General features: G+C 32.5%; 1 protein-coding gene across 3 annotated transcripts in view; it reads left to right on the top strand.

Moving 5' to 3' along the window:
* CSMD3 (CUB and Sushi multiple domains 3) overlaps window positions 1–14,664 on the top strand; it is a 1,081,491-nt gene that overhangs the window by 903,505 nt on the left and 163,322 nt on the right. For 2 of the 3 annotated variants that reach the window (XM_019931944.2, XM_019931943.2), the window contains 4 exons: window positions 657–770; window positions 1,274–1,369; window positions 2,976–3,179; window positions 12,407–12,531. In XM_019931944.2, coding sequence (XP_019787503.2) covers window positions 657–770; window positions 1,274–1,369; window positions 2,976–3,179; window positions 12,407–12,531 — 539 coding nt within the window. The remainder of the gene's footprint in view (window positions 1–656; window positions 771–1,273; window positions 1,370–2,975; window positions 3,180–12,406; window positions 12,532–14,664) is intronic. The other variant, XM_033843074.1, reaches the window with a different exon arrangement.

Genomic DNA, 14,664 nt, shown 5'->3' with positions numbered 1-14,664 from the left:
AATCATTTTGTAGAATTTTATATCTCAATTGAAATTAAAATATCTCAGTTGCTGAGGAATCATAAATAATATGTCTTTATTTTGGCAGAGGATTAACAATAAATATTTAGGGACCATTTTCAGAATGTGAATTAAACCCTATACATTAGAAGTATATTGTTGATATTTTTCTAGTGACACTGTTATTTATAATGGAATAGCATTTTAAAAGCAATCTACGATAAATCCCCTAAACTAAAACTTTGTCTATGTCATCTCAAAGAGGAAAAAAAATTAGAAAAAGAGAAGAGAGTCACAAAGTGAAAAGAATCTACCAATAGAAAAATAAAAAATATACAGTATTAATCGCCAACCTTATGATTTCTGAGCTAAATTAAATGTTATACCCATTTAATTTAATTAAAAAAATAATATTCTTACAATTTTATTGCTTTTAGGCCACGGTTATTACTTTTATGACCTGAAGTACATGTGTCAGGCATATCAACCAATTGGCACACATCCTCTTTTAAAGGTAGAAAAAAAAAGATGACTATTAAATTGTAATACTTTGTTCTCTCTCTCCTCCTCTTTCTATTTTTTTTTTTTGTTTGTTTTTTGTTTTCATTTTTGGATGGTTGGTGATTTGTTTGCTTCTCCTGGTTCCTGTTGATCAGTGGTGTTTGGCCAGTTTGTATTTTTCCAGACATCACTCCACGATGTTGTTGAGGTGTATGATGGGCCAACTCAGCAATCTTCTCTGTTATCTTCCCTCTCAGGATCCCATTCAGGTATCCTTTAATAGAACTGCCATGCATCAGTTATTGATTAAAGACTGACTTTGATTGGTATTGTAGTGAAAGTTGAGATTTATGTCATCCATATTAGAAATAAACTGAAAATAGAATCATTCTTTATTTTTAAAAAAAGAATAGAAACACAAGAATAATTCAAATTCATGAGAAAAATATAACCAACTGTTTTCTGGGATTGTAATCAAGTAAATATAGTACTTAGTCACTTAGTGTGACTTAGTCACTTAGTGTTTAATGTAGTATTTAAAGATTCTTTACAGAATGAGGCAATATTATCAAAATGTAATAAAAGCTTTCCAGTAAAAAGGTTGCAATTGAAGCTGAACCCAAAGAAAATATGTTGTCAGTGGTAGGATATATTAAAGTAATTTAATAGAACATAGATTGACATTTTCAAATGACAGTGTAAATTAATATCATTTGTTAGGTTTACTGAATGAAATTATTTATGATATCTTAGTGTTTGTTTTGTTGAGTAGGAGAATCACTTCCACTGAGTTCAGGTAATCAGATCACAATTCGATTTACTTCAATTGGACCAGTAACAGCTAAGGGATTTCACTTTGTTTATCAAGGTAAGTGACTGTGTAGCATAGAAACACACTAAGGAATGATATCAGTTTCCATGCTATGTCCAGAGTTATTGAATGATGAGATCCTCATAACCATATAGGAGAGGTAAAAGTTGTGTATTTTTTTAAAAACAGTTTTGCCCTGTCCCCTCCCCCATTGTTAGAGCACTATTACTTTGACCAAAGTCAAAAAGGACCTATTGTTTCCATCATCATTCTCAAGTTAGCTGCATGCTTTTCCTTCCTCCCAACATACTGTTTTCAAAACATCTGGTGTGTTTTTTTGACAATGCTTCACTCTACATATTCTATTTCCTTAGAGTCTAGCACTCTAAATTAAAAATACACAAACTTTTTGTGCTGATGTACTTAGACATGCCAAGGAAATCATTACTCCACTCTAAAATTTTAGTCTCTCATTCTCTTAGGAGAATTCAAACTTTCTTCATGACTATTAAATATTTTTGTGCAATTCAAAGTCAGTTTACATAGTTCTTTTGTCACCTTTTATAGACACACTTCCACATTATATAAAACTAAATTAAGACCTATCATCTGAATATTTTGTTTGAATTATGTATGATCATGTAGTTGTTATTCTCAAATATATCTTGAACTTTATTCCTAATAAATTTATAAACATTAGTGGTTTGATATTCTTCTTAAACCCTCTTATTCCAATTATAATATTGGCTATAATATTATACTGTTTCATTCTTAATAGTATTCCCTCTGTAAACAATTTGTGGTATTATGAATTTTAAAAGGCACTCTAACAAATGAAGTTATTTTCACTCAAGTCACATATGAGGAATCTGTCTATTTGGAATTCATCCTATCATTTTTTGGGCTGTTATCAAATTCCTTAGTCCCATCTGTATGTGTTTTAAAAAGAAAAAACATCCTGTTATCATTCTATTTTACTTAATCAAAAAGAAGTCACAATTGAAGGACATACCTATAAAGCCTAAAAGCAATTTCAAATTTGATATTGTATGATTATTAAAATAAAACTTCTATTGTTGTTAATCTGTCTGACTTCTGTCTAGCCTGAACGTATTGTCTTCATCAATAACAAACATATTTTGAACAACCAAGTTTATGAACATGCTATGAAATTAATCAAGTGCTGTGTTTGCTTTTTTAAATTTATGTTTTTAGGGGCCAAATACTGTAAAAAAAAAAAAAACTTGACATTACCTTATGTAACCTGACATCTGTTTTTTGTAAGCTTGGTATTCCATTTTAAAAAGAAAAAAAAAGATGTATCTCTTTGCTTTCATTCCATAAATTGAAATAGCTTACTCAAGCTACATTTTTATATTGATGAGTGTGGTCACACAAAAAACAGAAAAAAAAAACCTTAACTGATGTTGTTTAAAGGATCAAAAGTGAAATGTTTTTAAATAAAAAATCTTGATGACAATAGCAATATTTATTCATTTTGGATTGTATTTCATTATGTATAAACTTTTATAAGTGTATTCAGATTGTTAACTAAAGTTCAAGTTGGTGAAGATTTCTTTGAAATCTGTTTGCATACTTTCATTTTGAAATCTCTATTTCTCTACCAAATATGAAATTAAAGTCAACAATTATTTGTATGCAGCTGTTCCTAGAACAAGTTCCACACAATGCAGTTCTGTGCCTGAACCAAGGTTTGGAAGAAGGATTGGCAATGAATTTGCAGTTGGTTCATTGGTTCTTTTTGAATGTAATCCTGGATATATTCTCCATGGATCCTTTGCAATTAGGTGTGATTCAGTGCCAAATTCTTTGGCCCAATGGAATGACTCCTTACCTACCTGTATTGGTAAGTTTATAAATTTGTATGCTTTGTGATTGTACATATTATATATCAAAATTAGTTATCATGCATCTTTCAATATTTGTTTCAAATATAATAGTTTTACATTAATTTTAAACTATTAGTTATGATGTATCTAAATATGCAAATCAGAGTGGCTATTTGATGCAATTGAGATGAAATGCAATCAATGAAAATATACATACATATTTCCAATAACACAGAATTGGAATGCTATTAATATGGAATTATTATGTGCTACCATCCTTTGAAATAAATATTATTTTTCATTTTTAAAAGTTTATGCAAAGATTTCTATGCCAATATGTAAGGAATTTACCTATCTTTTAAGGATCACAGAAGCTGATTTTTCTGGGTGTATTTTATCATCAAAAAAATTAGAAAATATGCATTAGTAAATAAATGTTTTTCTCTTCTCTATAAATTATATGTATGTATAAAAATATAAAATAATAATTTTTCCCAGTATTTCACAAATATAAGTGGAAACAATTTGAATGAGTAGATGGTGTAGGGTTGGCCAGAAATCTCATTATTTCAGACTATATTTTTGTAATGTTGTACCCAATTTATATTGATAAATAAAATAAACACTGTATGAACTTAGCCCTGCTAAGTTATTTGAAGCAGATTAAAACATTTTCTAAACCATAAAAATAGTTTAGAATCTTATCATATTTCAGGATCATTACAATGACTTTTGGATCTTGTAGAATTCCATGGATGTGGAAAATGTAGACTGTTGGGAAGTTGCTTTCTTCTTTGTTCCAAAAGCATATCTGGAAATTAAAATTTTAAATTATATAGTATTAAACTAAAAGAAGCGTAGTAAAGCTTAATTTCAGGTTAAGAAATAGTTCTAATGAGTTCTTTCTCATTAAAGTTTTATTGGTATGTGACTTGGAAAATGAGAGGAAGTTTTTTTAAAATAAAAGATAAGCAAAATTTTGTCTTTATTTTAATAATCTCAATACTCCACTTTTTGATAGAGAAGACATGAGTGTGCATATAAACAATATAACATATACATTTATAAATATATAAAATCTATTTTTAATAACACTTCTTGCCATACCTGAAAAGAAATTACGTGTCAATAGTTTTTATTTTTAACTTTTTAAAACACATTTTACCATATTTTAACACAGATTAATACAATGTTAATTCATATTTAATTAGAATAAAATATATTCTAAATTGATTTTAATCGAAATTATATGGAATGTACACTCATTACTGAGGAAGTAAAGATAAGGTCTGGTGATATGCATTCATCGAACGTGTACTTTGTATAGGACAAAACTGCTCTAAATCTTTTACCATTCAAATCAGGACGTTATTAATAATTGTGCTGGGAAAGTGGTACAAGTTGGGACTATCATAAATAAAAAGGAAGGATTGATGGTCACTTATCTCTGTAGGAACTTGATATCACCACTTCCCAAAAGAGATATACCTAGCATATTTTACAGAGTGTTTTTCTTACAAACCAGTAGTTTAGTTCTTCCTGCTACAATAAATGGAATGTGAACTATTCTTTTATTATTCTTTTGTTTGTTGAAAACTCCCTACAAAAAATAATTTAAAACACTGGAAACCTGTAAATGACTCTTCAACTTTCTCGTCCTTCAGCTAAATAACCAGTTTCTAATATGATTACCACTTACTTAATGCTTCCTAATTTCCAGGTTTCATGCTGAGTAATATAAATACATATTTAATTAAATCCTCACAGGAAATCTATGGCGAAGTTACTCTCAGAATTTACAGATGAATAAGCTGAGTCTTAGAGAAGTAAAACAGTTTTCTTTTAAAGTGACATAACCTAATAAACAGTAAAGTAGGGGCAGGATTTGAAGATAAGGTTTTCTGACTCCAGACCTCAATGTACATTATAGAAGATTGCTTTTCTTTATGTTTTGGCTGATGAGCTAATTTCCTAATTGGAATTCTATATCTTATTTATAATGTGGAATTTCTTAACCTGTTCAAGTATACTTTTGACAAACAACAAGTAAAGGAGAATGAATCATCTGGACTTGATGTTCCTCCTATTTTGCACCTAGCATAGAGCTATGGTTAACAGAACAAAGAGATCTTCTTTACACACTTTTATACTCTCATAAGAGAAAATAGATAATGTTCTTCTTTAGGAAGCACAATATATGTTGACTTCATACTCTTATAAAATACTAATAAATAAACTATCCTAAAGGACCATGAGCTGAGAGAAATGTTCCTATATGTCTAGGCCAAAATTAGTCATACAACATGTATAAATCAGAAATTACATTGCTTTAAGTCAGTTTAATAATTGAAGAAAGACACATGATAATAAATCTCTTTAGCCTCACAATAGATTTTAAAATATTTCTCTCTAAATATCAGGAATCAGTAATTATTTCTGCCTCACTTTTCCCAGTAATTATTTGCATAATTTCTGTGTCACTTTTAGTTTCTTTATGTACATACTGATAGAAAATATTAATACCATATAACGGAAGATAACTGGATAAGTAGCTGTCTTCATTTAATTTCATATATACTATGAAAATTCCCTCAAGATAATTATAAAGGTAGAGTGATATGATGACTTATGGAAAGGCATAAACTAGCTCATTAATCTTTAAATATTATTGAAAACATTCATCTATTCAGAGTGTTCAAAGAACCTACATATGCAAAGCAGTGAAATGTAAATCCATGAATTACTTATTAAAGTTCTGTTTATGTATTTATCACGTTAATGTACTAATTAATGGAGAAAAGTTGTAAAGAATCATGTAAAACTGAATAAGTCCTTATAACTGGGAATTGTAGTAGGTTCTCAGCATAAGGGTTAATTAAGTCTTGGGTAGTAGTATTAGGCTTTGACTTTAACATGAAATTGTGGTGATCCTGGAAATTTTACATAATCTCTGATTCTCAATTCCCATATCAATAAAACAGGAAAGTTATAGGTTTACTGTGGCTATTAGATGTTTTAAAGCCTTGGCATAGTTCTTGGAATCATCTAAGTATTCAAAAATTAAGTTGTTTTTGTGCTTGCCAAATTCTCCACCATAAAATCAGAAGATAAGACTTCAGTTCTCAAGGTATTAGATCTAAGATAAAAAATTTATATGCAGTGCTGATAAAGGATTTGATATTACTCATTTTTCATTTGTTGATATCTTGTTTTAATAACACTTTAAAGTTATTATATGTAAAAATTATCTTCCACCAAAGATTTTTGCATCTTGGAAAGGGCTAAAAGCATGGACTTGTGTCATTCTTTCTAATTCTAATAATTTAGAGTTCCTTGAAGGCAAGATTTTTCTTTCAATTAAAATTTTCAGAAAGGCTTTGGGGAAATGTAATGACAATTTTCTAGAGGATAATAGTACTTATTTATTAGAATATGCTATTTAGGGGGATTGTGAAATTTCTTTCCATCAATTTATACATTTAAGAGCAATTGGTTAAAAAGGAGCAGAGTTCTAACAATAGGCATATATTCATGATTTGGTTTGTTTTCAGTGTTTGTAAGGGTCTAAAATAAAAATAAACTTAAAGTTAAAATAATGATTACTATAATTCTAATTGGTTGTACAAATATATATTTAATCAAGGTGTGCACTCTGCATTTTCTTCTGACCCTAAAATATTCAAACATTACATTATCCAAAAAATATATATTTTCTTTTGTCCATGAAGGTATGAGGATGAGACAAGAATTAGAAAGAGGAAGGAGATAAAAGGGAGAAGTGAGCTGACATTAAAGAAGAAAAAAGAAACATGAAAGAACAGTTTAAAAGGGGAAAGACAAAAAATAGAATATTCTGTGAGATGGAGAGTAGAGAATAAGAACTTTACACTGTAAACATAAACCATTTTTGTTTAAAGCAGAAGAAAACCCCTATTCTACATGATTATTAGAAAGCTTTCTCATATGTCATATGTGCCAGTTGACTAATCCTAGTGTTTTTGCCATAAGAAATAAAAATCCATGTAAAGAAAAGGAAGCTCAGGCCATTTGATTACAGATTCATTTCAGCAAGGACCGGCACTCCTACCAGGCATTAAAGCCTTTGAGACCATGCTATGGCTGACATTCAACTTCAGGAGTAAATGCTAGTGGACTGTCCCTAGCATGGATTCAGCCTCACTTTTTACTTTTAAGGGCAAAACATGAGGGACTCAGGAGCCATTACACCACCACTGTCAAAAGCCCCTGGGCTTTAAACACCCTACCTCCTATATTTCTGTTGCATTGGTTTGAAAGTGCGTACTTAGAGATAGAAGAAAATTGTATCAGATGACTTCTGTTTCCTGCCAAGATCACACAAAAAGGATATATTACCTTATGCCACTTAAAAAATAATGTATACCTTGTAGAACAGGTGTAAATACAGAAAATCGAATATATAACAGAAGGACATATGGGATTTGTGTGAGACAAGAAATAGATTTTAAATGACATTCAGATGATAGCTCAGTTTTGGTTTTACCATTTGGTCCCACTGCTAATCTTTACATAAATGAAAATATACTTTGCATTTCTATTTTTTACTATAAATATTTTTAGTTTCAAATGTTATGGATAAAAATGATTATGCCTTTAAGTGTTCAAAAATTCAAAAAAAAGAAAAAGGCTTGATGTCTTAAAAATTCAAATATGAGAGTCAAGTGCAGAGTTATCTTAGGTTGATATCAAAGAATTATCTTTAATTTGTGTTCATTTTCAATATTTGTTATCTGGATAAAATTTTAACTGCTTTAAGGTCTTTGAACTTTCTATTTTTTCTCCTTGGAACATGCATCCCCAAAATACCTTTTGGGCTTACTGCATTGCTTCATTCAAGTTTTCACCTGTGTTCCTTGGCCATCCTATCTAAAATAATTTTCTGCTATTCATCCTCCATTCGTTCTCTATACCCTTATCCTGCCTTTTTGTTTTCTTTACAGCAACCACTCACCAGATTATATATAATTTGTTTGTTTATTTTCCTAATCTTTCTTGCCCTCCTCTCCCTGCCACTGTATTCTGTTTTTTGCTCAACAAAAAGAAGACCTGACATACAAGAGGTGTTCCATAAACATTTGTTCAATGAATGGATTTTAGCAAATAAGTGTGATGATTTCATGAATTTTTGTAGAGGTAGGACAACTGGCCAACTTCCCCAATCCAGGGTCCATGAATTTTTTTTTTTTTTTTTTTTTTTTTTTTTTTGCGGTACGCGGGCTTCTCACTGTTGTGGCCTCTCCCGTTGCGGAGCACAGGCTCCAGATGCCCAGGCTCAGCGGCCATGGCTCACGGGCCCAGCCACTCCGCGGCATGTGGGATCTTCCCGGACCGGGGCACGAACCCGTGTCCCCTGCATCGGCAGGCGGACTCTCAACCATTGCGCCACCAGGGAAGCCCGGTCCATGCATTTTTAACTTCAGTCTTTCACTGCATGGTGATGCTGTTGCTCACTTTGCTTGCTTAGACCTTTACAAGCCATCTTGAAGCCACAAGACTTTTTTGAGAATCGATAGGAAAGATGCATAGGTAGAGTTACATATTACATGGTTAATTTTATTCTTAGAAAGAACAAATTCTCTATTTATACCTTGCAGTTTAGATATAATCTTTGACAGTCTATTCAGGGTATTATACATAATGATTATATTTTCTCCGCCTTCACTAGTTCAATGAATACTCGGTTAACACCTTAAACCAAGTGAGCATCCAATTGAAACCAAAAGAAAATAGTGCCCTACATTTCTAGTGATTTCCATCTCAATTGTAATTGTTTCAGTTTCACAGTTCTTATTGCCGCTATCAACACTTTCATTTTTTTCTGTCATAGTAGAACAGAATACAATGTTGAGTAATTTTGCAAAAAAATCGACATACTAAAATTAAACTATTGGCTTGAAAGCAGCCCCATTAGACGTGATGCGCAAGTTGTACTTATAGTTAAAATGGTCAAATACTAAGTTAGGGTATCCACAAATTTAACTAACCTTCGTAAGAAAACAATATTTAATAATCTTGTACAAATCTGTCATATCAAGTCATTCTTAGGTAAATTACAATAATATTTTTATAAGAACATTGGACTTGGAACAGAGGTAAACTTGAAAAAGTTGCTGAAGACTGGGTTTTATCTTCCAAATTTGACCTTTTTACACTTCAGATTTCTTAAAATTTTTAGTCTCTTAATATCCCAAACTCTCCTCCCTCTGAGACTCTGTGATAAACACCCTGTAGCCACTAATAGCTCTGACAATATGTGGCCTTAGACGTAAGTATGACAACCCATGTCTGTGCCATCTTTTCTCAGAGTGGGAAAGAAATAGATGAAAAAATATATACAATATCTGAATCCTCATTCATTGATTCATTTATTCACCCATCCATTCAACCATGAAAAACTTATTAAATATAATAATGAATAGCATTTACTAGTATTTGTATGAAGTGCTATTAAGCATTATCTCATTTAATATTGACACCAATGCCAGGAGTAAGATAAGAATACTATTTCTCTTTTATAGATAGTAAAACCCCTATGGTTTAGAAACAAAAGAAGAATTAATATTTGAACCCAGGTTGCTTGATTCTAAAGTTTGTTCTCTTAATCTATATGTTATGTTGTGTAATACTGATTAGAAGGAAAATTTATAATGCATCCTTTTTAAAATAGAAAAGAAATATTAGGCTAAGTTATATACATGGGCAGTAAAACTTTGTAAAACATTATTATATGGTAATGCATATCTGGGAATACTTTTATAATGTAGTATTTTGTTGGTAAAAATAAAAATGATTGAAGTAGAATTAAATATGGCTTGTTTAGGAAAATACTGGAAGAAAGGAATGATGCAGGAATGGTAACAAAGTAACTTGTAATCACAAGATATATACAGATATGCAACCAGTCACTCAATAATTTATTTAACAAGCACTTATTTAGTGCTTACCAAGCGTCAGGTCCCTTTCTAGGCACTGGCAACATAGCTTTGAATCAGAAGATAAGATCTCTGCCCTTATGGAGTTTACATTTTGTTCAGATAGTGGTAAATACTATGGAGAAAAGTAAAGCAGAGGCTGAAGATTGGAGGAAGACATCCAGGGCATGTTGCTGTTTGATATCCAAATGAGGTGAATGAAGTGGGCTGGGAGGTATATAAATAAAAGTCAAGGAGGTAAGCACATTTATAGACTATGAGGGGGAGAAAGGCCTAGTCATGTTCAAGCCACAACAAGAATCTCACGTGTCTAGAACAGAGTGAATGATGGCAAGAGTGATAGAAGAGTTTGGAGAGGCAGAGCAGAGGCCAAGTCATATGGAACCTCAAAGTCTGGGAAGAGTTCGAATTTTTTCTAAGTAGTGTGGGAATTCATTGAGCTAGAGAGTGATGTGATCTCAGTTTCTGGAAAATCACTGTGGCTAGTGTAAGGGGCAGGGGGTGAGTAGAAGCAGTAAGACTGAATAGAAAACTATTGCAGAAGGGGAGGGGAAAGTCAATCGTGATGTAGATTGGAAGACCATGATCAGTGATGAGAACCGGTGAACTTTGGGGTATATTTTTAAGATAGAACTGACAAAGTTTGCTGACAGATTGAATATAAATGTAAATGTGAATTTGAAAAGAAAGATAAATTAGGTGGTAACATTTACTGAGATGGCAAATAGTATAGATGGGGGAGAATTTCAAAAGTATTGTTTTGGATGTATGAATTTTGGGATACTTAGTCGATATATTGTAGGACTCTGGGTAGAAGTCATGGTTAGAGATAAACATTTAGTAGTCATAATCTATAGATGACATGTAAATGGATGCCACCACTGAGGGGCGGTAGTTACAAAGAGATGAGAAGATGGTGTAGGTCACAGTGTTACAGCATTTACATTGAAAGGATCAGAAGAAGGAGGATGAGCTAAAAAAATATTTCTTTAAAAATACTTTATCACACTGTTTTAAAAGTTTAAAAATTTAAAAAGTTTGTAGTATTCTTTTGAGTAATTACCCTAGATTTTTGCATTCAGTTTTAGAAGCGGCACAAAGCTATAGTATTACCTTTTCAAAAAAAATTATTACAAAAATATATCCTGGTATCTCACCATTATAGCCAGATTAGGACAAATGTCCAAGAATCACAGTGCCATTGGAACCTAAAATAACAGTAGTTGTAGTGAAAGGAAATATAATTTATTGATTTCTTATTGCATTCCAAGCAGTGTGGTAGCTTCTTTATGTACATTATCATACCTATTTATTTTCCACAAAAGCCCCTCAGAAACAATTTCATTACCATTTCACAGACAAGGCATCTGAGTTTCAGAGAGTTCAGGGAACACGTCCAACATCACACAGTATTTCAAATCATAAGCTAGGTCATTCCCAGAATCAAGCTGACGCTACCAGCAGTGTAGGAATTTTGCTTTAAGATTAGTACCTTTTAAAACTGTTAGAAGCTTTTATTGACATCAAAGCAGGTCTCCATACTTAGTCTTTCTTGTAGTAGTTGTACTGGCAGTAACCAGACTGGAACCATATTGAGTATTTTCTTTCCACTGAAGAGCATGAACGTGGAGCCAAACCACCAGTATTCAAATCCTGTCTTCATCTCTGACTAGCTGTGTGATCTTGGGCAAGTTATTTAATCTGTTAGTGACTCCATTTCCTCAGCTGTAAAATGGGGAGAATACTTACTCATATCTCATTGGATTGTCGGGAAGCTTTAATGAGTTACAATATGTAAAGTCCTTAGAAGAGTGTTGGTATATAGGCTCTATATAAATGTTAGAACATAACTGTTATCATCATCAGTATTACTCTGCAAAGGATTTTATTACTACTCAAAAGATACATGAAGAGAAAAGTAACAAATATAAGAATTCTTCAAAAAATTCTATACCTAGATATGAACAATTTTTAACACGTGTCAGTGAACTTGTCAGTAATATAATACAAATGATATGCTATTATTGAGTTAATTATAGTATGACTTTAGATATGCCATTGTAAGTTTTCCATTAATGTTGTCTAATTATTTTTTAAAGGTTTTTGTGCTATAGGAAGACAATTTTCATTGTTCTTATGAGTTTTAAAACATAGTATGATTTGGTTGTGTTTGCAAGTCTAGCATCTGTCTGAGATGTTATCTCTGACCTTTTCTCCTATTTTAATTCTTTGCATTAGAATGAACTCCCTTTCTTGGCTTGCTTTACTTTCAGTGCCCTGTGGTGGAATTTTAAGTAAGCGCAAAGGGACTATTTTGTCTCCTGGATACCCTGAGCCTTATGACAACAATCTGAATTGTGTATGGAAGATGACAGTGCCAGAGGGAGCTGGCATTCAAGTAAGAATATTTAAATTTTTCTTCTTTTCATTGTATAATTGAAGTTAATTTTTTCAGAGATGACAAGGATGCACGTAATTTCTAGAATTTTAGCCAGTGCTTTTGACAGATGTGGCTGAATTTAAAAGAAAGATACTTACCATTAATTTTTTCACCTGCAAGTAACAGAAAGCCAATTCAAGATAGCATAAGCAGTAAGAAAAATGTGTTGCTCCACATAACATGGAAACTTTGAGTAGGATGGTTTAAGGGTTGTTTACTTCAGAGGTTCAGTTGTGTAATTCCTGACCCAGGTTTTTTTCCATCTCTCTGTTCTGCTATTCTTAGCATGTTGGCTTAACTCTTGGACTTCCTTTCTCATGGTTTTGAGATGGCTGCAAAAGCTCTAGGCATAACAGGCTTCCACATCAATGGCCAATAGACAAAATGGAATCTCTCTATTTTATGTACTTTTGTAACAGTTAAGAGAACTTTTCAAGAAACCTTCCAGCAGACTTTCCCTCCTGTCCTATGGACCAAAATTACAATGGTACCCATTTTTAAGCCATACACTGGGCAATAACAGAAGATTTACTATGATTTGGCTTAAAAAAATTAAGATTAGGTACCTGGATCAGGCAAGGGGCTTAGCCTTCTCTGGCGTACACAACTCTCATTTAATTGAACAAAACCGTTCTCTGTCAGCAAGGAAGATGAATGCTATTCTATAGACGGTAAACAGTATCTACCATATTACTTCAATTGTGACCATTTTGTGGGGGGAGCAATTTGACCAGCTACTCTGTTTGAGAAGGAAATTATTTCTGGATGAGTTGGTAGCATTTTACTGCTGCGTCAGTATTTACCCGATGGAACACAATTATGCTTCACAAAGTATTACATAGTCTATATTTTATAAAAATAACGACTGTTTCTCCAATTGAGTCATAGGGTTTTCCTTTAGAATCTTGAGATATATATCAGTCATGGAAAAAGTAGCCAAGGCATCATTCATTAAACCTGAAATAAGATAGAAGTATAATTTTCAGTAAAAATAATAAACTTTTTGAATTTATTTTTATAACTTTTCAGAAAATTCAAAAAACTTACTTAACAGGCGTCGGGTATAAAATAGGCCAATAAATCAATGAAAAAACTTGAAATGCACTTTTTCAGTATTTTAAAAACATTAACAATCCAAAAACTGCTTATATTCTGGCTAGTTGTACTATTATTTTATGGTCAACTTGTAAAATTCGAAGATAACCAATCAACCCTATCCTATTATTGGTAGATTTAATAAAGATTTTAGGATTGTCCAGACAATCTGAAATGAGGTGATGCCTTTAAAACTTTCCTAGAACATTTACTATATCATCTGCCTATACATTTATGAAGATTACCGTAGAGTATCTATATAGTGACATCAGCTTGACCATTTCTATCTCATCTTAAAATAATAATACCCTTGGCATTTCCCCTCTAGTTCTCATCCTCTATTTCTGACGCCCTGCAATGTGGCTTCAGCATCCAGTGCTCTATTTGAGTCATTCTTATAGTGATCACTGAGGACCCATGCCATTAAATCCATTGAATTGCTCATCCGTCCTATTTTGTTAGCAACATTCTATGCTACCCATTCTCCCCTCACTCTTTTTTTTTTTTTTTTTTTTTTTTTTTTTTTTTTTTTTTTTTGCGGTACGTGGACCTCTCACTGTTGTGGCCTCTCCCATTGAGGAGCACAGGCTCCGGACACGCAGCCTCAGCGGCCATGGCTCACAGGCCCAGCTGCTCCGCGGCATTTGGGATCTTCCCGGACCGGGGCACAAACCCGTGTCCCCTGCATTGGCAGGCGGACTCTCAACCACAAGGAAGCCCTCTCCCCTCACTCTTAAAACAACTTTTCCCTCCATTCTACCCAGTACTCTCTTGGATTTAGTTTTGTTTTCTTTTCTACATGTATGGCTTCTGCTTCTACATCTAGGAACATGATCTCCTCTTCTTCACTTCATCAGATATGGTGTTTGTGAGATTCTGTGGCCTTTGTCCATCGCACATTATACCATTCTCTCTGCCACCTTGTCTATTTTCACAGCTTCAAATACCATTATGTGCTGATGATGTCCAGGACCTGAATCACAGCAGATAAACAGA

This window comes from Tursiops truncatus, chromosome 17 (assembly GCF_011762595.2).
Source record: "Tursiops truncatus isolate mTurTru1 chromosome 17, mTurTru1.mat.Y, whole genome shotgun sequence".
In the NCBI taxonomy this organism is placed as follows: Eukaryota; Metazoa; Chordata; class Mammalia; order Artiodactyla; family Delphinidae; genus Tursiops; species Tursiops truncatus.
This window is presented reverse-complemented; position numbering and strand designations above follow the sequence as displayed.